Source organism: Herpailurus yagouaroundi, unplaced genomic scaffold, assembly GCF_014898765.1.
Source record: "Herpailurus yagouaroundi ecotype Mexico unplaced genomic scaffold, PumYag 198, whole genome shotgun sequence".
Taxonomy (NCBI): domain Eukaryota; kingdom Metazoa; phylum Chordata; class Mammalia; order Carnivora; family Felidae; genus Herpailurus; species Herpailurus yagouaroundi.
Window position 1 is genome coordinate 7,754,893 of NW_024412429.1, and position 23,051 is coordinate 7,777,943.

General features: G+C 45.0%; 1 protein-coding gene across 4 annotated transcripts in view; it reads right to left on the bottom strand.

Annotated features, from left to right (window-relative positions):
- MAP3K4 (mitogen-activated protein kinase kinase kinase 4) overlaps positions 1-23,051 on the bottom strand; it is a 114,352-nt gene that overhangs the window by 8,866 nt on the left and 82,435 nt on the right. The window contains exons 9-21 of one of the 4 annotated variants that reach the window (XM_040448705.1): positions 22,852-22,935; positions 21,165-21,428; positions 19,712-19,861; positions 17,074-17,235; positions 16,480-16,613; positions 15,704-15,782; positions 14,926-14,992; positions 9,956-10,052; positions 9,022-9,159; positions 5,779-5,879; positions 5,070-5,150; positions 1,999-2,190; positions 929-999 (exon numbers count right to left, since the gene is read on the bottom strand). In XM_040448705.1, the coding sequence (XP_040304639.1) occupies positions 929-999; positions 1,999-2,190; positions 5,070-5,150; positions 5,779-5,879; positions 9,022-9,159; positions 9,956-10,052; positions 14,926-14,992; positions 15,704-15,782; positions 16,480-16,613; positions 17,074-17,235; positions 19,712-19,861; positions 21,165-21,428; positions 22,852-22,935 (1,620 nt within the window). Of the gene's footprint in view, positions 1-928; positions 1,000-1,998; positions 2,191-5,069; positions 5,151-5,778; positions 5,880-9,021; positions 9,160-9,955; positions 10,053-14,913; positions 14,993-15,703; positions 15,783-16,479; positions 16,614-17,073; positions 17,236-19,711; positions 19,862-21,164; positions 21,429-22,851; positions 22,936-23,051 lie in introns of all 4 variants that reach the window. The other 3 variants (XM_040448704.1, XM_040448707.1, XM_040448706.1) reach the window with 3 other exon arrangements.

The following is a 23,051-nucleotide window of genomic DNA, read 5'->3' on the forward strand; positions in this document are numbered from 1 at the left end:
GTCCTGCCACAAACCAGGACAAGACACCTTTCGAACGCGGGGGCCGGGAGGCCGTCTCCTGACGTTTGTACCATCCAGACCCAGGGGACTACGGTCAGTGGCTTTGTGACTCGATTTTGAGTCTTTCTTTCCTTTGTCGGGCCACGCGAATAAAATGCGCCTGCTTTACGATGCTGATGAGCGAGCAACCTGCTCACGGGCTCACACTCCGAAGTGCAGACCGAACTCACAAAACCACTAGACGGTCAGCAGGCGATCGCAGCTGTCTCGGTTCTGGCAAGGCAGAGACGAGAGAGGACTCTGCCCTCAGGAAGCTTCCAGCCAAGCGACAATGAGGTTGAAGAAGCAGGGCGGGGAAGAGCCACACGGGGAAGACACGAAATGCCCCGGGAGCTGCGAAAGGGGGGCTGCTGTGCCCACACAAACGGCCGCGGCAGCCCCACACTCGTCCTCCACGGGCTCCTCTGCCCTTCGGAGTCCCGAAGCGTCTCCTCACGAGCGACAACGGTATCCGTTTCCCTGACGGGCCTCCTCGGCTTTTCCCGGCTCCCCCCCATCCTAGCTGCAGCTGTTTCCGAAGCCGATCACAGAGGTCTCCTCCCCCGGCTCCCCGCCAAGATGCTACCGTTGTCACCGTGCTCTGGGTCTTCGGCTAACTCTGCCTGCCTCCCTGGTACGGCCCCGAGCATCCCTGCGCGGGGGCAGAACCACGTGTGCACCGGTCTTAGCAGCCTCACCGGGATCCGCACTGGAGTCGGACACCCCGTTACTCTGCCGTCTCGGGGTATCTGCCCAGACGACGCAACACGGAGGCACCCGAGCTGGCTCTGTGCGCTAAGAAGGCCTCGCAAACGAGCTGCTTTACCAAATCTCTGTCTCACAGAGAGGCTCCAAACAGAAGGGCCTCCGGGAAGGCCAGACCACTCACCTCCTTCATAGCCATCAATTCGCCAGTGTCGACACTGATGCAGGTGTAGACCTTCCCGTACTGCCCCTCCCCTGTGAACAGAACAAACACACTGCTCTCAGTCACCAAAGCTAGGTCCTTTTAAGTCACTCAGATGTACAATAATCTTTTGAATTCTGGATCTATATTCAGACACCTACCTTACCTAGAGTCTACTATCGCAAGACCCAAAACGTTTCTGAATGTCCCCCAATAACCGAAAGCCATCTCTTCACTGTGCCTTACCTGTAAATACCTATAAAGAGAAGTGACTTTGGCAAACCCCAGAAGAGGTACGAAGGTGCACACTCTGAGCCCTTATGACCCTTCAGGAGGTCAGGGTCAGGGTGGGGCGCAGGGAGTAGCCAGGAGTGAGCCTGTGTGCAGGAGTGGATACTGCACCAACGTATCTTTGGGGACATTAAACTAAGGGCATATATGGCTAAGACTGGTAACAGTAATTGATAACATTTCTACAGCACTTCATTGTTTCCAGTGTTTCCTGCGCCTATGGATAGCTCTACGGAAACTTCAGGGTCCCGGAGGCTCCCAGAGTCCTATATTCCAACTGCGTCTGCCTCATCAGACCTAAACACTCCATACATAGATGCATTTAAAAGAGGGAAGGATCTGAAACATCATCAGGCTCCTTCTGTCACACAATCTCCCATGAGTTATTTCACCTGGAAATGAATTAATAGGCAATGTTTTAGGAAAGACTGTCTCTATTTGCATCCAGTCTCTCTTCGGTAATGTTCTTGAGGGAACACGATCGTAAGAATATCAACTGGAACAAATGGCTAACTGGCAACTTCTGGAGTTATCGAGCAAAACCAGTCGGTTTAATGAGCCACTTAAAAATCCAAAATCTCCTCTCATATTGCTCTTAGAACACATTTTACAGACATATGACATTTGCACAAACAAAAAACCAGGACCCTCTGCAAAAGACCTGCCAGGTCTATGAGAGAAACGGCTTGAACCTAAAGACGTGCAATGATTGCCATTTCTAAGAGAGGTGACCTTTGTGTCACGTTCCTCAGTTTCCTTACCAATTTTGTTTCCTCTTTGCCACTTGAAGGTCACCTTCCTCAAGCCTACGTGCATAACATTATCATAAGATTTAGGGGTATCACAAACTTGACCAATGATATTCTTTCTCCTCATTTCTCGATACCTCTTTTCTTCGAACAATCGGACCGACTTCTGGATAGCCTCTATGGGTCCTTGTTTGGAAGCAGTGTCTGCAGAGAGAATCACAAACGCAGGAGTCCCCAGTCACTAGCGGTGAGTCGATGTCCGGCAAATAATCACAGAAACAGAGCACTGCACGTGACCACTGCCGCACGGCAAGGCACAAATGAGCAGGTGTGTCCAAGAGCTCCCGGCACCGTCCCCCCCGCCCCGCCCTGCACAGGTACATACATAAAACACAGGCTAGTCAGGCACAGCGGGTGCCTTCCTCCCCCCAGGCTGTGGCTTAGCAACCTCCCACCTGCCTCCAGCCTCTCCTGTCTCCAATCCACTCTTGTTGGCCAGATCTAACTAGCATGTAAAGTTTGATCATGTTCCTTTCCTACTTAAATTTATTTCATGGTTCTCAACAACCTGTTTACCAAAAGTCCAAGTCTTTCCCACAGGATTCGAGGCCGTGTGGAATTTGGACCCAGTTTACCTTTCCCAGTTCACTTTTACAAGTAGTCTCCTTCTATTCTCCTACCACAGGTCCCAGACAAGCCAAACTGAACACACTCCTAGAACACGGCAAGCCGTTCCCCACTCCCAAGCCTATGTTCCCACTTTCCTGCCTGCGCGAAATGCCTGTTTCCCGCCACAGTGCCTAGGGAGTAACCTCACCCCTCACAGCTCTGCTGAAGTTCCACACCTTTCTAGCAAGCATCTCTGATGAGAAGGGAAGTCAGTCATCCCTTCTCTAGAAAAAGTCCAGAGCAAAGGCTCTGGAACCAGAATGCCTGGGATAAAGCCCCAGCCTCGCCATATTCCACATGTCTGACAATGGGCAAGTTAGTTAACTGACGTCTTTATATATCCAATTCCTAATCTGTGAAATGGGAGTAAAATATCTCGAGTACAGAGCTATTGTGAGTATTTAATGAAATCACACATGTAAAGCACTAAGCCTTGTGCCTGAGACACAGCAATACTAAGATTCAGCTACTATTGTTCTTATTCCTTATTTTTTCATCTGTCTCTACATCTCTAGTTCTCCAACTTATTTGATTATGAAGGACAGTGAGAAGTAACTTTTACACACACAGGTATCTAAACAACAGTTTCATAAAACAGTGAAACAGACTCCATCCTATTTTTAAAAATTTTTTTTTACATTGTATTTCTTTAGTAGCATTGGTTCTATGTAATCTTGATTATCCATATTAATTACAATTGTAATTGGAGTAATTTTATTTCCTACAGAGATAGAGAAAACTGGGAAAAGGATAATATTATGTTATACATAAGATAAACATGGCTCACAAGTACAAGCTGTATCTTTCTTGCCTTAAGAAATGTAAATAGGTATGTGTGACTATTAGGAGACATCCTGATTTTTTAAATGCTGACTTTCCGATCCTCCTAACTGATGTGTCACAACCCCCAATGTGAAAAGCACTGCTTCATTCATGTACCCATTACAGCAGCCCTCATACCATATCCTAGCTATGTAAGAGCCTGAATTTCTGGCCAGCAAAGAGAGGACCAGGATGGCTCTGAGGTTAACGCCGAGAAGAGAAATTCCCAAAGGTGCATCATGTTCTAACTGTAGTTTCTCACTACAACCGTTTCTTTAAAACATTAATTGCTGTTTCCTCTACCTCAGTAAATGACACATCAAGTCTACTGGGCTCTGAACGAGACTTCACAGCTACAAGGCCATGGACTCCACGGTCAAATATTTCCGGGAAAGGGTTTTTTTTCTTTTTTTTTACAGTAAGAACTTCTCAAGATTTCTCCATCTCTGTGAATGTGAACTGTAAGTCTCCCAACAGTTCCCAAGTTCTCTTGACCACAAAGTATTTGTTTTGAAAATCGTCACAAAGACCCGGTAAGCGTGGGAACTAGTGATTATGTGAGAGCCAGTGGAGACACCCTCTTGCCTGTCTCCCAGGCTCAAGCCTGTGGATCTCCTGCTCCAAACCCTCCAAACGCACCGTACCTGCCCCAGGCCTGGCAAAGACTGCATCAGGGTCATTTCCTTTTTTTAAAATCCCACCTTAGCCTGATGTGTGACCATCTCCCCATTTCCTCCCCACTCCAGGCCAGCAGCTCGCTCCACACCGGTGTCTTCCTCACTCCTCCTTCCCACTCGCCAAACACACCAGCAGCTCAGGAGGCTGCAAGGGCTGCCCGCCGTCCCTGGGTAAGGCCTTCATCCGTCATTGAAGACCGGCCATGGTCTGACTTCCCCCAACACCTTCAAGATCATTTCCATTTCCAGCTACACTGCCCCATACAGCTGCTATATTCTTTAGACACTGGGCCTCCAGATGTGTTTTTTATTCTGTACTTTGCCCCCTGGCTTGATGCAAACCTGTTTTTTCTTGAAAAGCCAGCTCAAGCCTCACTCCTCCATGAATCCCCCCCGCCCCCGGCCCCAACTATTCTCGGCTTTGGTGGGCAACATACTTCCACGGGGCGCTGAGAGGTAAGAGTACTGGACTCGGAGACAGCACTGTACGCACGGTGGTCCTAGCTCTGTCAGTTATCATGTTCACCAAACTATCTGGCTTCTCAGAAACTTTATCGCTTAGCATAAGATAGGAACAGTTACTCATTTCACAAATATTAATTATATTCCTGTCACCTACAAAGAATTATGCCAAGGGCCCACTCAAGGTGACACATAGAATTAACCATCACATGCATGCTTAAAGAATACAAAGATGCATAGAACACGTTCCGGACCCAAAGGAGCTTATAATTTATTAGAAGAAATAGGAAATGTATACAAACATGCTACACACAAGAAAGTGATGTCACAGGTCTAAAAGAAATCACTAAATATTAATGTAGAAGGTCTAGTAATTCAAAAGCTAACGCATGTTTTAGCTGAGACTACTCACTCGATGCTTAAATGTTTTAAGTTTAACATTCTCTCTCTTACCCTTAGTCTGGCTGATAAGTGTCCGAAGTTCCCAACTTCTTCGAGCTGACCCACTTGAATCACCTTTTGGATATGCTGGTTCTGCAGGAAGTATGTTTTTCACACAAGTTAAGATTTACGACACAGACGCAGCTGATGTAATTGAGAGCAAGACTGAAGTGGTGAGTGGCAATGATTAGTTACCATCAACCCGTCCTTTCTGGTAATTTCTAGTTGAGGTGAGTATGAGAAGCTGTCTCTATAATCAATTCTAGAAAAGTGTACCAAACGAAGAAGCTGACTTTACATGACTTTAACTACGTGAACTTTCCATAAGTAACAGACAACGGAATACTGAGCAGACATTAGATTGTTTAGGGACACCCCCCGCCCCCAACACCTCAAGAGGCCCTGCCTGGCAATAAAACCTCAGCATACCATTAACACACACAGTGTCAGTTTGTTTTTTTAAGCGGATGAGAGTGCTTGGCAATTAAAGTATCCGAGATCATGATTTTTAAAAAGTCAACAAAAGTAGACTTAGAAAGTGCAAATACGGCTAAAAAAAGGCATCTATATTAAAAAGCCAGTATGCTGAGCATCAAATGTCTGAGAGTGCTGCCACCTCTGTCTTACTCTTCACTTCTTTCTAAGGCACCAACAGTGGAAGCCGGTGAAGTGAGGCGGAGGATTCAGCCGGTCGGGGTCACAGCCAAGGCCTCACACTCACCATCGCGCTCCTCGGTGGGGCTTGAGTGGCGGCTCAAGGACCGAAACTGTAACTCCGCAGCTATGGAAGCCAGCCGGTCGTTCTCAGGGACGCTGGAACCCCTGTTTCGGTATTTTTAAAAATTCAGCTGTCAATTCAATGGAACTGCAAGTGAAAGCTCCGGGAGATTCTTCTAGAGCGGTGATTCTCAACTAGGGGTAATTTCTCCCGCTGGGGACACTGGCATCTAGCGAGTAGAGGATAATGCAAAGGACGGCCCCAGATAACGAATTATGCACCCGGAACAACAGTGCTGCTACTGAGAAACCCTTCCTGGAGCTGGGAAGTCAGTCGGATTTTTATCCTCCACTGCTGACACATGAGAACCTGACTGCGTTACACTGTTTTAAGTTAAAAACAGCAAAAATAAAACCAAAACAGTATTTATTGAAGTGCTATTGACTTGTGTAGAAAGCTCCATCATTTCAGCCCAGGATGGATAAAAATTATTAGTCGAACTGGCTAATATTTAAAATTATGATCATACTATATATTTATGGGCTTAATTCCATTTAAAATGTAAAATTATTACATGATTCAAAGATTTCAAACCTCCTAATAAGAAAATGGAAGGAAACACCTAGTGACTTTTTAAGCAGTAGCCAAGCAAAGGTGCAGGACAGCAGGAAGCTTAGCACGGAAAGAACAAGGTTAATTTGCTGCTTTTCCAGAATAAAGTGAAGTGTGTTTAGAAATCCAGAATGAATCCAAAAAGAGTGAAGCCCAGAATTAAATAAGGGCAGTGTTAAAACTGTAATTCAAATAATCCACACTAAATATGGCATTAGTTTATTAACAAGTTTAGTATTTTGTACACGAATGATATTATGAAGTATGGTAGCATTTATGCTCTTTTTCATGATATGCTGAATGGATTTAAGGCGACGTGGTCTACTGAACACGTGTTCACAAATGACGCTGTAGGCAATGCTTTTTTATTTCCCTAAACTCTCAAATCCAGTGTAACACTTGTTAAGTCTGAAGAGTGGGGGGCATCCTCCGTGCCATGTAGCTCATCAGAGAGTCCTGACACCATCTCCTGGGAACAGCACTGATGCTGAAGTAAAGAAACACACGACTCCTAAACCAAGGACACGTCACTCAACACCCCTCTGTTCCTGATTTCCCAGACATGAAATCAGCCGATTCCACACCCTCAGAGATCTTTGCTAGGGCAAAAGGCAAAAAAATATCCTTAAATGAGGTAGCGTGCCGGTGAACGTCTCACTACCCGCTGTGGACTCCCAGTTTCAGCGGCAGGACGGCCGGCTTGCCAAAGCCGTGAAAAATTAACCATCGGTCTCGCAGACCGCTAAGAGCCAGTTCCAAGGAGAACAGCGCAGGAAAGTTTTATCAACACGTCAGGTAACTGAAGCCCAGCCTGTTCCCTAAGTCAAACCCAGCCAAATCAAAACATTTCCGGGATGCCCTGGGGCACAGTGACAACTCCCGGGGCAGGAGCCCAGAACGTCTCTGAGACAGGGGGTGGTGGCTGCACGCTGTGAGGCTGGGGCGGTCCTGCGGCCCCGGAAGCTCCAGCCTCGCGAGACTTCCCCACAGCGCACTCGCCAACCGACGGCTGTACACACTGCGGCTGCGCAGCAGCCGGCCATCCCGGGGTCCGCCCCGCAAGTTCCCGTCAGCCGAACTGGGCAGGCGCAGGTCCGGGACGCAGGAGGGCCTCGCTGCCCTCTGCCCACGGTCACACGTACGCCGCCAGAGAGTCGCGACAGCCTCATCCTCCGGAAACAGTGGCCTCGAGACGGCACACTGTGACGGCAGGGAAATCCCTGCGTGTCCAGAATCATCGGGAAGATGAAGAACACTTACGAGACGCCGCTCGTAACATGCTGAAAAAGCCTAAGACAACGCACAGGAAGGCCAACCACACGTACTTGGCCTTCAGACTAGTAACATCCGCTCAGCGTACCACTGGCACTCACAGATGCCTTCGGCCAGACTTCATGACCCTCGAGAACCGGGGCGCTCCTCCCCCCTCCCCTCTGCAGTCCTGCAGGAATGTTGTGAGGACGCGGACGCAGCAGGCGTGGGAGCCAGCACCGCCGCCCTGGTGGAGTGTTCTGGAGTCTGCACTGGGGGGCAAGTCGCTTCGATTAACCCCGTGTGACACTTGTATAAGAAACATTGCTTCAAGAACAGTATCTGTAAAGGTCTGCCCTGCAACGCTCTAAACATAAATGACGAAGGTGAAGGGGAGTCCGCTTACGGTTAACTGTTAATTGTTTTAGTTGACAGCTTAAGCTGTAAAGTATGTGGAATTTTTTTAGGTGATAGATGTTGATCACTACAAATTAGGGGCATCTGTTATTTTAATGAAGGAGAACAATGGAACTGCAGCAACTTTAGACTTCAATAAAGTACATCTAAAAACAAGTTGGTGTGTCTTAGATTCTAGAACTGTACGTCATCTTTCTGCCGATGACCTACTCGTATCTCTTACGAGCACCGAGTTTCTTTACAGTTTTGTCTGTTTTGATTGGATTACCCTCAACCCCTGGAGTTTGACTCTATCGCCATGTGTGTCCGAAGACGAGCACAGAGACAGTGTGTCCCCTCTGCCAGACAGAGGGGTGTAATGAAGAGTGACTGAATGGCTTTTCTCCACCAAGTGTAGGAGACTTGACTGAAATCCTCTGTCAGAACGACTAGAACGGGTGCAGAGACTTCATGCAGGAGACCTCCGTTTTCCGGAGCTCGCCAGCTGTCTGACAGCTCTCTCCAGAAAGGACACTTTTCTCCGTAGAAGATACCAACCTCACGACCTCACTTTTCCACTCTTACACACTACTTCTAGTCAATGATTATATAAATGAGGAAAGCGGGTTAGGAAAGTGACCCTCCTCAAAAACAAATCCCCACCTGAGGGTATTAACTAGATGCCATCTCTGAACCACTATGGGGCGGGACCCCCTCAGGAAAGGCGCTCTTGGCCCAGATTCTCCTGTCCCCTTCGGTGGGAACTAGGTTCTCTTGTCCGATACTCTCTCAGAGGACTTGTTACTGGTCATTTTGGTTAATGTGTAGCTCCAAAGAAATACCGATCGGGCACACTGTCTCCTCGTGCTGCTGGGTGTGAGAGCCTTTGAGTCGGGACACCCCACGGGCGAATCCCAAAGCCGAGGCCGCTGCGGACATGCACACGAGGGGGACCCAGGGGACGTGGAGCCAGTGCAGGGTGACTACCTGGTGTCATGGGCACCGCTGATGGGTTTGGGCGGCACAGCGTCGCTGCCGGAGGGACCGGGCCGGCCGGCGGCGGCCACAGTGACGGCAGCAGCAGGGCCGCCGTGGCTCCGCGCGTCTGAAGGCACGCTCCGAGTGCTGGCACGAGAAGAGAAGCTTCAGGAACACAGGTGAGGAAAGGGAACGGACTCTTGAATCGTTTTCAGTTAGAAATAAAATAGGGTGAGGAAGGGAAAAATATTTAAAAATATAAAATGCAAAGTTTTCTTTGAGATTCAGGTCTAAGTATGAAGAAGAAAAAAAAACTCATTATTTTGAAAAGTAATTGTGGTCTTCTCCTAGCAAATACTGTCAAATAAAATTAACTTTTAAAAAGTGATCCTACAGGGGGGAGAAAATGCTCACTCCCTCAAGATGCAGAAATGCCACCACATTCGAGGGAAAGACTTGGTACGAGAGTTCCAGAACTCACGGTAGTATTTAAGTTGCTTTGAGGTTGCGTAACACGCATAAAAGTCAAGACTGAAAAGATCATTCCAATTGTTTCTCCACTTCTAAACTGACGTTTAGGATGGTTTTTCAAATGCTTATTATGCTATGCACACTCACATTTGATTTCCTAAGGTCATTTTCAAAGAAAAGAAAAAGAATTATTCCAAAGCCGGTCAGCATTTAGCAGCCTGAAGTTATAAATAAGCAGAGACACTAAGTTATCTTGAAAGGAACAAGTCTTGTAAACTTGCATGTCTTTTTCTCTTGCAGCTAAGGCACTGTGGTGTATTTCAAGATAAGGCAACAAAGAGCTTTTAAAAAAGGCTGAAGGAGGACACAGAAAGGATACTTAGTTACAGAGCAAGCACCCAGGAGCCCAGAGAGTGAGCATGCACGTCAGAGGAGGAGTCATAAAGCAAATGACTAGCTGAGCACCAAATACCTGAATCCCTCTGGAGTCGGGATAATCAGATGTGGGTTAGGAGGGTCACTGTGGCATCGCGGCACCTTCACGGGACGGGGACTGTTCCGATGGATGGCTGCCAGTGACAACGGAGACAAATGCAAAGTGTTAAAGGGGTGGACAGAAGATGCCGAACCAGACAACTTAGCAGAAACGGGATGGGCCTTAATTTTGCTGGTGACCAAAATAAATCCATTACATGAGTAAGAAAATCGTACTATACCTATACTCATATTGGGGAAAACATTGCTTTTTAAAAGTTAGTAAAAGTTATATCACACAAACTTATAGCCGTTGAAAACATTTCTTAACATGCCGGAGAAAAAGTACACAACGGATGCAGAACAAACAACGTGGCCCATGTTAGAGACCGCGCCGTGGCAGCTCCAGTGAGAAAGGGCTCTTTCTGCTGGCTACACTTTTTGAAAGATTCTGGTCCATGCTGACGCCTCAACAGGCTCTGAGTCAGGGAGGGTCGCTGTCATTTTCCTGAGTACGTGGAGTTTTATTTCATTCTTTTAAATCTAGAATGACGGGGGCCAGGCACAGTTTAAACAGGTTATTCTTTTGTTCAGAACACATTTTCTTCTCTTCTTTGTTTAAATAGTCTGGCAAAAACTGGATAAAATTTACAATAAAAATTTAAAGGGATAACCTTACCTCATGATTACAAAAACGCTGATAATTGTCCTTTCCCCGTAACTAGACAGAGCTAGTGTTGCACATGTATTAAATTGTCTATTTCACCCTGACATGTTGTCCCCTTACTTCTGACTCCGTTTTAACTCTCCTTAATTTTGTAAATGTCCTATTTTCTTTTTATTTGAATAATTTTACTCCATGTGTTTTATTCACTCCGTATATGCTTTGTCCTAAGTGGAAACACTTCCTTCTTCATGGTTTTGGTTTCTTTTTAACATTACACAGGAAAGACAGCAGAAGTCCCCCAAACGGAGAGATCTGAAGGGAAAACTTGCAAAATAAAAATCAAGCAATTGTTAAGAAAAAAGTCAAGCAATTTGTATCTCTGGGTCATTATCTCAACAATTACAGTAGTAAATAAAAAAACTCCAATTGTAACAAAGATAAAAAGAAACAAAACAATAAAAATGCCTTGGAGAAGATGGTGATGTCTTTAATTGGTGGTATCTTTAATTCGGCAAACGTACTGGGAACTTCTGAGTCAGAAACTGCTACACACTTTCCTCATAAAGGTATAAAAGAAATACCTGCTGCTAAAACACATGTCCCCAAGTTTTACGTTCCTCATCACAAAACAGAACATTTAAGAGTATATACGAGGCACAAAAACAGACACATAGACCAATGGAATAGAATAGAAACCCCAGAACTAGACCCACAAACGTATGGCCAACTCATCTTTGACAAAGCAGGAAAGAACATCCAATGGAAAAAAGACAGTCTCTTTAACAAATGGTGCTGGGAGAACTGGACAGCAACATGCAGAAGGTTGAAACTAGACCACTTTCTCACACCATTCACAAAAATAAACTCAAAATGGATAAAGGACCTGAATGTGAGACAGGAAACCATCAAAACCCTAGAGGAGAAAGCAGGAAAAGACCTCTCTGACCTCAGCCGTAGCAATCTCTTACTCGACACATCCCCAAAGGCAAGGGAATTAAAAGCAAAAGTGAATTACTGGGACCTTATGAAGATAAAAAGCTTCTGCACAGCAAAGGAAACAACCAACAAAACTAAAAGGCAACCAACGGAATGGGAAAAGATATTTGCAAATGACATATCGGACAAAGGGCTAGTATCCAAAATCTATAAAGAGCTCACCAAACTCCACACCCGAAAAGCAAATAACCCAGTGAAGAAATGGGCAGAAAACATGAATAGACACTTCTCTAAAGAAGACATCCGGATGGCCAACAGGCACATGAAAAGATGTTCAGCGTCGCTCCTTCTCAGGGAAATACAAATCAAAATCACACTCAGGTATCACCTCACGCCAGTCAGAGTGGCCAAAATGAACAAATCAGGAGACTATAGATGCTGGAGAGGATGTGGCGAAACGGGAACCCTCTTGCACTGTTGGTGGGAATGCAAATTGGTGCAGCCACTCTGGAAAGCAGTGTGGAGGTTCCTCAGAAAATTAAAAATAGACCTACCCTATGACCCAGCAATAGCACTGCTAGGAATTTATCCAAGGGACACAGGAGTACTGATGCATAGGGGCACTTGTACCCCAATGTTCATAGCAGCACTCTCAACAATAGCCAAATTATGGAAAGAGCCTAAATGTCCATCCACTGATGAATGGATAAAGAAATTGTGGTTTATATACACTATGGAATACTACGTGGCAATGAGAAAAAATGAAATATGGCCTTTTGTAGCAACGTGGATGGAACTGGAGAGTGTGATGCTAAGTGAAATAAGCCATACAGAGAAAGACAGATACCATATGGTTTCACTCTTATGTGGATCCTGAGAAACTTAACAGGAACCCATGGGGGAGGGGAAGGAAAAAAAAAAAAAAAAGAGGTTAGAGTGGGAGAGAGCCAAAGCATAAGAGACTGTTGAGAACTGAGAGCAAACTGAGGGTTGATGGGGGGTGGGAGGGAGGAGAGGGTGGGTGATGGGTATGGAGGAGGGCACCTTTTGGGATGAGCACTGGGTGTTGTATGGAAACCAATATGACAATAAATTTCATATATAAAAAAAAAAAAGAGTATATACGACCAACTGCTGAGAAACTGTGGTATTTTATTGAAAAGAAAATCTGAACAGCCAATAAAAGGAAAATAGATGCTCTAATTTCACTGGCAATGTTACCAGAGAGATGTTTTTCAGGGCAAAAACGAACAAAACAAATGTCCCCAAGGAAATGGTGCAAAAAATCGCAATACCCCCATCATGGACAAAACGAAGCCACTAAAGAGAATGAACCGGATCCATTCCTATTGACAGGAAGGAATTTCTACGATTGTCAGATAAGAAAACCAAGAGATTACTATCCAATGTGATCCAGCTTTTATACAGTGAAGCGAACGACCCTATCCACGCTTGTGTGATTACAGGAGCAGAGCCACACACAGCAGAACACGCCCGTGCAGCTCCCTGAGCACATGGAACCGAGGGGAGGCCACACACCAGGCCGTGCTCAGTGGCTACGAGCGCAGAGCACAGGGAGAGAAGACGGTACACAACGGAACGACAGCTGGTGTGCTCTCCATTCATTAACTGCCCTCGTAAGGGAAGGGCACAAAACGAGATGCGGATGGCTGCCGCGCACAGGACACTACAGTTTACAGCTCTCATGACCTTACTGAAGCCTCATTAGCATCCAGTTGTAAGCATTTGCAGAGGAGCCTCTGTGATGTTGGATGAGCGGCCCCGGGTCAGCAGGATGTCAGGCGATCTGACTCGGCCAGTGCTGTTCCCAGCAAGTCACATGGCCGAGGGGACAAAGGGCACCTCCAGCCCACAGATGGCACTACTGACCCACTGTCCCACCAGCAGTTTGCAGAGAGGCATGTGAGTAATTAGTGATGGATCGCACGTTAGCCGTGATTACCTAGCAACCGTAGGAGGATTGCTTTTTTTTCTTTTGTAATATTCTTCTACCTTGAAATTTTTTCTGCATGTACATTTTCTACATTTCTCTATATACTCTTCCTACATTGTAACTTTGCCACCATGGAAATGTTTCCTCACGTAGGAAAAACTTTAAAGAAGTGATTTTTACTGAATTATTAATAATGTATTCTTAGTGAAATATTTTAGGAGATCAGAAAATCAAAGCTTTTAGGATAATGTGATTAATCAAAAATTTGATAAGAATACAGAACACTATAAAATTGTAACATTATATAAAATGTTCAAAGAGTTTTGTAAATGGTGACTTTCATAACAGCCTCGGGAGAAAAGCAGGTATAAACTGAGTGAACTGTTTTTTAAATATTTATTTATTTTTGAGAGACAGAGAGTGCGTAAACAGGGGAGGGGCCGACAGGGAGGGAGAGAGAATCCCAAGCAGGCTCCGTGCTGTCAGAGCAGAGCCCAGTGCAGGGCTTGGACTCACAAACCGTGAGATCATGACTTGTACCAAAATCAAGAGTCGATGTTTAACTGACTGAGACACCCAGGTGCCCCCTGAGAGAATTTTAAAGATCAAGGAACCAAGCATTAAAACCCAGTGTACTAACTTTTCTATAGCTAGCAAATACCCTTTAAGATATAGTTCCTCCCGCTCGAGAAATTTACCATTTATGAATTATTTTATTTTGTGTAATTTAAACTGTTTTAAAATTACTAAATTTTCATTTTTGGATGTTTATTGCATATAAATAGAGTTTTGCTTTTAGTTACTATCTCAAGAATGGGGTAAGGCACGGCCTTTTTCTGATACATACTTTGTTGTAAAGTTTCAACATACTCCATAAAACTGTAATATTAGCTATAATTGAAAACTCTAATTGAAGTACATCATAGCATAACTTGTGTTTTTGTCTTTTTAAGTAAAATCAAATAAGATTTTACTACGTTAGTGGGGACACAGGTACCGTCTCAGCTGTGAAAGGGGAACAATTACACTTGCCCCCCTCCAGCAGGAAAGGCCCTTCCTTGCTCCTTAACGGACAACTGTCTCCAAGTCTTTCCTTCCCAGAAGAAGAGATTTTAAGGGGGAGAATGAAGTGTTGGTGTGCAAAAAATAATGAACTAAAATGTGTAGTTAAGACTGCTGGCAGGCCGTGAATGCCGTGTGCTGGCATTTTATCTTCCTGCTGGATTTGGAAGGACTATGGTCTTCTCCACAGACACACCTCATTCCTGTAACTTTCACTGTCGTTTTCCGGAATACCATTAAAGAACTTCTCTACACCGGGTAAACGGCCACAATTACAAGATGATGCGCTTGCCCAGACCAGGAGGTTCTAGGGGAAATGTTCTAACTGCCATCTTACCAAGGTACAAACCTGTAACAGGACTGTGCGGCTTTCCTATCACATGGCCAATGCATTCATTCATCAAGGCTTGAAGACTCTGGAAACCCGAGGAAAATAGCAAAGAAGAAGGGGAATGTACATTCTCTCAATTAGTAAGTAACACAAATTAACCTTTCAGCATATTTAAAAGAAACATGCTACCCTTAGTCAAGATTTTCAAAGTTTGTTTAAAAGAAAATAGCTATAAACATAAACGCAAATTGCACATAACTTATAATGATAATACATACAATTCTATTTTTAGGAACAAAAACAAATTCACATTCAACTCCCCATAGTGCAATGATGTGCACAAGCACATCTCTACTACTTGAGGCTAAAATGAATGAATTCACATGCTGAACACCATCTTTTGGAACTGATGGAATGTACTGGAATAAAAGTGATAATATTCAGCATTTGGCACTACCCCCTCAAATGGCACATGCTCGTGTGAACCAGCTAGTCCCTCGTTAAACTGCCAAAAAGCAGCAACTAGTAAGTCAGCAATTCATAAAATCTGAAACTGACAAATATTTTAGAAGTGCTAGGCTTCCCAGCTATCCACGGACTTAGCCAGTTGGACACTATTGTTATGAAAAGAAAAGAACACGGAATTTCTTCCTATGCTATTAAGAGTGCTTTTACTTTAGCATTATCGTTACAATTATGAAAATAATATTTAAGAACAGCTATAAAAAATACACAGAAATAGTAATCAATTCATTTCTTTAATGAAAACAAAACAAAACTCTAGAACATTCCATACCAAGAAGTCATCTTCTGGCAAAGCTGAAATAAAGGCAGGTTCAATGGCTTGTAGAAAATCAAAACCTTGGGTTGCCCACCTGTTACATGAAAAAGTTCAATAATCACAAAACCAAGAAAATACTGTAGCAGTTTTACTCTATACAATACTGAAATGTAATCTGACTGGAAAATTATGGTCTAAGAAAAAACATACCTTTTGGGGATGAGTAAATTTATAGCATGTTTTGTGAGAAAAGGACAAACAACTTCTTCATAAAGGAACTGGTTACCAATTTGTTTCCACTTACATTAATAACAGGCTTAAATTTCATGAGGGAGGGAAAAAAATTAGCAATCAGGAAGACCTGTCCAGGGAGAAAGTGAACTCCCCTGAAGTTAACTCATTATGGAACAAATTTTGCTTTTAAGCTTTCCAAGCACTATGGAGTCTGCTGTGTTAATAGTCTCATTTAAAAACAAAACAAAGCAAAATCCTGATGGCCAAAGAGTTCAAAATGCTCCTTTTTGTGTCGGCTGCTCAGAAATCTCTCATACAATATGCAAACGAAATATTACCAATCCCATATCCCTTGTATTCCTGCATCTTCCAGCTTCACAGGCTGCTCCAACACTCACACTCACACATGCTCACGCACTCACAAACATATACACACATGCTGGCGCGCGCGCTCTCTCTCTCTCTCTCTCTCTCTCTCTCTCTCTCTCTCGTCTCTGCTGGAGAGACCGGAGTACTGAGTTACTTGCAGTTCCAGGAAACATGTCCTTGGTCATTACCTGGGTCTTGTACCTCGACCGCTCTCACATTTAGTTAGGACATAGTTCATCCACTTCCGGGCAAAGCTTATATATTTGTCTCCTATCTTCTGTCTAAACTCTCCAGACATCAAACGAACAACTTCTTTATGATACTGTAAGAAGATTTTGTGCATATCATAATGAAGAAGAAAATAACGATTATACAACTATCTCAACGTTACAAATGCCATGTCTGTTTAAAATGTCATTTTTCTAAAAACAAAAAGCAAAGTCTAATTAAAATTTACACATTTTCAAGAGCATAAAAAGTTACAGATAATATAATATCTTAAAGTGCGGCTTCACGATGTTTTATTCGTAAGTTGAAATTACAGACATACTTTCATGATAGTAACCATCTCATAGAAGGTTTTGAACACAGAAAGCTGTTAGCACAAAATAAGAACTGGGCAACGACTGGCCAGTCTAAAAGGAAACCAGCATTTCTGATACTCAGCAGCGTACGATGAGTCGTGCCTGACGAAGCCGTGATTACCATCAATAGTCTGACGTGAGTGCGTTACAGAGCAACTGCAAAGCTACACTGTGCTTCTCCTCTTACTCTGTACCTACCTCGAAACCAAAGTTGTACCCCTGAATCATCGCCTCGCGGTAGTACTGCTGCAGCGTAACAGACTCAGATTCGTCAACCTCCGCATCAAATTCGGAAGTGAACATGTGGTCCACTCGGTCGATGGCATCGCTTATTCTGTTGCAAAGCTCTAGCGCGTCATTCTAAAGAGGCCCAAAGCATAATGAATACAAACCAAGCAATCACCTAATACCTACTGCATTTTAGAGGAAGACTCCTTTCGTCATCACAGACGTTAACCACTGCAATATATTTTAGCCGTATTTATTCTAGTTATTCAAAAATAAAGGATATTTATTTACTTATGATGTTTGTATTCATCATTTGTATTAGGTCTTCTTTAACATCTTATGAAATCCAAGAGGAAAAATAAATCCATTTAAAACGATAATGTCTAGGGGCGCCTGGGTGGTTCAGTTAGTTAAGCGTCAAGACTCTTGGTTTTGGCTCGGGTCATGATCTCAGGGTTTGTGAGTCTGAGCCCCACAGCGGACTCTTTCATTGATGGTGTGGAGCCTGCTGGGGATTCTTTGTCTCTCCCTCTCTGTCTCTGCCCCTCCACTGCTCTCTCTCTCACTCTAAATAAATAAACTTAAAGAGAATGCCTAATTACTATGTGGTCTCTGAACAGACGCTTTCCTCTTCATATTTTGCACATCAACCACCAGCTGCTTCCCCCCCCCCCCCCCCCGGGGCGGTTGCTGAAGTGTAAGTGTGGTTTCAATCCAACATGTGCACCCTGTATTGTCCTTCTCATCTCCCTGCTGCTACTTGTTAGCAGCCTGGGGGTTCTCAGCCAGGGCTGATTTCACCCGCCTTGTGCCAAGGGGACACTGGCAATGTCTATTTTGGTTGTCACAATTTGGGGAGATGGGGTGTGAAATCTATTGGTATCTAGTGTGTAGAAACCAGAGATGCTGCTAAATATCCTACAAAACAGGGCAACTGCCCCAAAACAAAGAATTCTTGACCAAAAATGTGAATACTGCTGAAGCTGAAAAGCCCTGTCCCCGCTGGCACTTCATTGTCTCCGCAGGCAGGACGACAACCGCTCCAAGCTGGACCCCCACACCACCCCTGAAACGCAGGCATGTACACATGGTCTCCACCGGGCGCTCCCCCTACATACTGCTTCAAAATGCTCTTCCTAAATCTTCAACAACTCCCTGAGGCCTAGAAAAAAATAAAATCCAAAATCTCTCAACAGCCTGACTTTTGTCCATCTAATTTTACCAGCTTTATCTCCCCCAACTTTCCACTGTGTCCACCAAGATCCAGCCAAATCAGACTATTTGATATGTGGTGAGCACTCCGGTTCCCCTGATCCAGAGCAATGTTCCTTCCCAGTTTGTGTCTTCGGTAATCCTACAAGCTGAAATGCCTCCGTGGTGGCAATTCCCAGATGCCACGAGGTTCTAATCTCTCCCTCCTCAGGACTTCAGTGTGGCGGTTCAGGTCCTGAAGGCCATAAATCCCTTAGGCTCAAGAATCATCACTATCTTATATAATTTTACACTCTCCAGAGTTCATGGACTCAAAGACCAAGTCTCTTGCCCTGCTACAGGAGTGGGAAGGTAATCGATGAGAGAATGTGTTTCCAGGTAAATAAGACAAATCAGACTGACAGAAGAAAAACAAATGTTTATCAAATTACTTCTGATTTCAAGAAGTGCTGCTTCTTCAAGCAGTCAAGCCCTGATGTGACTAAGAAGGCATAACTGATGGCCTGTGGAACAGTGTGGATCAGACCACGGCTGATGACTGGGGTACAAGGCAGAAGTGGTGAAAACAGGAAATCCTGGGAGAAGGTGAGGCTCTGGCTTGCCCTGGACGTGGAAGGCCTGCCGCCTGTCTACAACTGCTTTCTCTGCTGTATTTCATTTGGCTGAAGTATCTGCTAAAGCAAGGTATAAACAAGGCTTCTTTTAGATTCCACATTACTGATCTGGAGTACCTCTAGCAAATAATGGTAATTGCTAAAGAAGAAAGGAAGCTCGATTAGAAATAAAGAGACCTACACGATCTCGCGGTCTGTGAGTTCAAGCCCCGCGTCGGGTTCTGGGCTGAGGGCTCAGAGCCTGGAGCCTGTTTCCGATTCTGTGTCTCCCTCTCTCTCTGCCCCTCCCCTGTTCATGCTCTGTCTCTCTCTGTCCCAAAAATAAATAAACGTTGGAAAAAAAAAAAAAATTTTTTAAAAAAATAAAAAAAAAAAAGAAATAAAGAGACCTAAATTCCAGTATGAACTTGGCTGCTAACCCACCACATGCCATTAAGAAATCACGTAACTGTTCAGACTTCTATCCCGTCCAATCCCAACGTTCTACGGCTCCAAGAAAGATGTGGGAAATTTTTAGTTGAAGTGTGGGAAAATGTGTATTGTGAAGAGGGAGAACGGAGAGGACAATGTCGGACTTCAGATTCCCCTCGTGGCATTACATTGTCACACCCGGACTCTTCCACAGCATTACCACGGAACATCAGTCAAATAGCTGAGGTAGAGGTGGCAGGTGAGGGAGACGAGGCAGGGGGAGGCAGGGGAGGGAGAGGCAGTGGGGGCGGGAGAGAGAGGCGGCAGGGGAGGGAGAGGCGGCAGCTAAGGTTGGGGCGGCACCGAAATACCTTTAGCTGCTGCAAAGCCTTGGCGATGAGCGGCTGACTGGATGTCTGCTCCTGGTGCAGAGTCATGAGTCCCTCGATGGACTGCTGGAAGGCCTTCCTCTGAATTGTGAGATGGGCAGACTGCATGACAACTAGTAAAAGATTATCCACCTGGGAGGAAAATCAAGCACCGGGCTTAAAAACAGACCCACTTAACGGCTTCCCATTCCAGGTGAACCCCTCGTCCAAAACCAATGCCAACCTCACAGAGCCACCAGGCCAGGAACCACCGGATCAGAAAGCAGTTTTCAAGCAGAGCTACGCCTGGCAGTGGGCCCTACGTCTAAAGTCTTCCACACAATAGTGAAGAATCCCACGGAACTGTGTGGGCACGATGCCTTGAACAGCCTAGAACCACAAGTAACTCAATACTCCTGCAGCAGTCTGTGTGTGTGTGTGTGTGTGTGTGTGTGTGTGTGTGTACACGTGCTGGAGCAGTACATAACGCTGAAAAATGCAGGAATAAAAGAAAGTGACCTGAGCGGCTTTCCATGAAACAAACAGCTAATTGAGACTCCATTAGCTTTTTCTTTCAGCGACAGTGAGTCACTGCAGTATTTCGCATAGAGGTGTGATGTGATCACAGCCGCGGGTTATGAAGGTCATTCTGAAAGTACCCAAACAAACACAGACTTGGGGAGAGGGAAGGTGTGGCTGGAAGTGTGACAGTGCAGCAGTCCAGTCCCGGGATGACAGAATCGAACTGTGGTGGTGGCTCCGGACGGCACAGAAAGCGTCACGTGCTGGAGATGCTTCGGGTGTGCTAGGGCTGGTGACTAACCGGGGGGTAGAAGGACGAGTTTACACGGTCACACTCTGCGTTAAACACCTGAGTGGACACAGCAGCATTCACAGAGACAGAGAACACGAGCAAGAGAACAGGCTGTGTGGAGAAGAGACAGCCGTGCGCTCAACTTTGGCCAGGCTGAATGCAGAGGGCATGCGAGGGTTTCTTCCAGGTTGTAATTAATGAGTTATTTCAACCCTCCTGGGGTTGAAACCCTCCCTGTCGGGAGGTAGGTAAAAAGCTTCACCACAAAAATGGAAGCTAACAGCAAGTCAAGCAGAATACGCAAAGAAGCGGAACTGCTGAAAGGGCGAGAGAACTCCTGTGAGAGTGCGAGTACACAGATCACGGCTCAACTAGGTAAGGACATAAGTAAAATACTCCAAATATTCCAGTATAATTTAACATACACAATTTGAAGGAATATGCTGGTACAAGTCGTGCTACAAAACTATGGAAACATCGAGGTCCATTTTGGGGGAAGTCTACACTTGAGACTCCTGTGGCAGTTAAACCAATCACTCGGGAGCCGGTCGTTAGTTTTCTCTAAAGATATTTGAAGTACCCAGTGCTGCCTCAGGTGGGGGGTGGGGAGCAGCGGGTGCGGGAGCCGCGACTGACACTCACCTGCATGCTTCTCAGGGTATCGACAGTCTCCACCTGCGGCACGACTTTGACGGGCTGCGCTTCCCACGCGGCCCAGCCGTCGTCGGCATCCCGGGCGCGGTCGCTGTGCTTGGTGAGCAGTAGGTACGCGTCAATCAGGACGTCATCAGACTCTTTGGAGCAGTCCTTTCCCGCAGCTGCATTGAGCAACTGAAGAATAATGCTCTTCTCAGCGAGGGTGTCTGGGACAAACACCTGCAAGTTTTCCAAGCCGGGAATCTGTACCTGCAAAAGAAATGACCCAGAATCTTAAATTAGGGAATGTCACACATAGAAATGTTATTTAAAAAAGAAAACCAAAAACAAAAAACAGAAAAGGACCGGCCTGTGTGGGGAAGGCGCAGAAGGCACCTCAGGGCATCCAGGGCCACGCTGCAGGCGGCAGGGAGGACAGCACGGGAGCACTGTGCCCGAGAGGCCGGGTGAAGCCACTCACAGAGCATCCTCCCACCGCCGTATTTTTAGTATAAGCACAAAAATACCCTCCAGGGGAGGAATGTTGGCCTCCAACAACCTCAACCAGCGCTACTTTGAGATGCTTACAGAAAGTTAGGCAAAACATGCTAATAACGGATTCATTAATCATTCTTGGTGGGGGCATCATAAAAAGCCTTTTAAAGATCATTTTAATAAGGAACACGCATGTGATATTGTTGTGCAAATCACACATAAATGCAGGTGGGATAAAACTGTGGGCTTGGGATAAAATTTCCAGTAATAAGACCATAACACAGAGTCTGTCAATACTAAATGTCCAACAACTTAAATGGGAGTAAAGATGGTGACTCAAAAAGGGGGTCCACTGATGGCAAACGTTCCTATAAAAAGTCTAAATTGTTTCAGGAAATGTAAGGGTAAAACATAAAAAAAACACTTAAAATAATTATTTTGTTATTTTACATTATTATTGTACACACATTATTTTAGATGTATGTGTAGCTAATTTTAACAAATAGTATGAATGAATATTTGATGACTTTATCTGCGTTCTTTTTTAAAATTTTTTTAACATTTATTTAAAAAAATTTTTTTTAATGTTTATTTATTTTTGAGAGAGAAAGAGAGCATGAGCAGGGGAGAGGCAGAGAGACAGGGAGACACAGAATCTGAAGCAGGCTCCAGGCTCTGAGCTGTCAGCACAGAGCCCGACACGGGGCTTGAACTCGCAAACCACAAGACTGCGACCTGAGCTTGAAGCGGGACGCTTAAATGACTGAGCCACCCAGGTGCCCCTAACGTTTATTCATTTTTTTGAGGAAGTCAGAGACAGTACAAGCTGTGGAGGGGCAGAGAGAGAGGGAGACACAGATTGCCAAGCAGGCTCCAGGCTCCAAGCTGTCAACGCAGAGCCTGACGTGAGGCTCAAACTCACAAACCGTTAAGGCCCACGACCTAAGCCGAAGTCAGACGCTCAACTGACTGAGCCACCTCAACTTTATCTTCCTTCTTAAAGCAAGTCAATACATATGAAAAACTTTGTTTTTCTAATTATTTCATTGAGAAATTATGAGAAAGTCTTTTTACTGGGATCAATACAGCCAGCAAAGCCTAAAATATTTACCATCTGGACCATTAAGATAAAGTCTGTCCCTTTTAGAGAAAAACAGGAGAGGCAAAATATTCCAGTTACAGCATTTTAAATATTTACCTTAACATACTGCTTTGATTTCAGAACGTCCAGAAGGTCTCTGACTGGGGCTGAAAGTACAAATTCTGCTGCTATTTCCAGGTCCTAGGATCACAGTTACAAAGAAACTTCTTTAGGGTTAGCTTTTAAAAAGAAGGAAGGAAGGAAGGAAGGAAGGAAGGAAGGAAGGAAGGAAGGAAGGAAGGAAGGAAGGAAGGAAG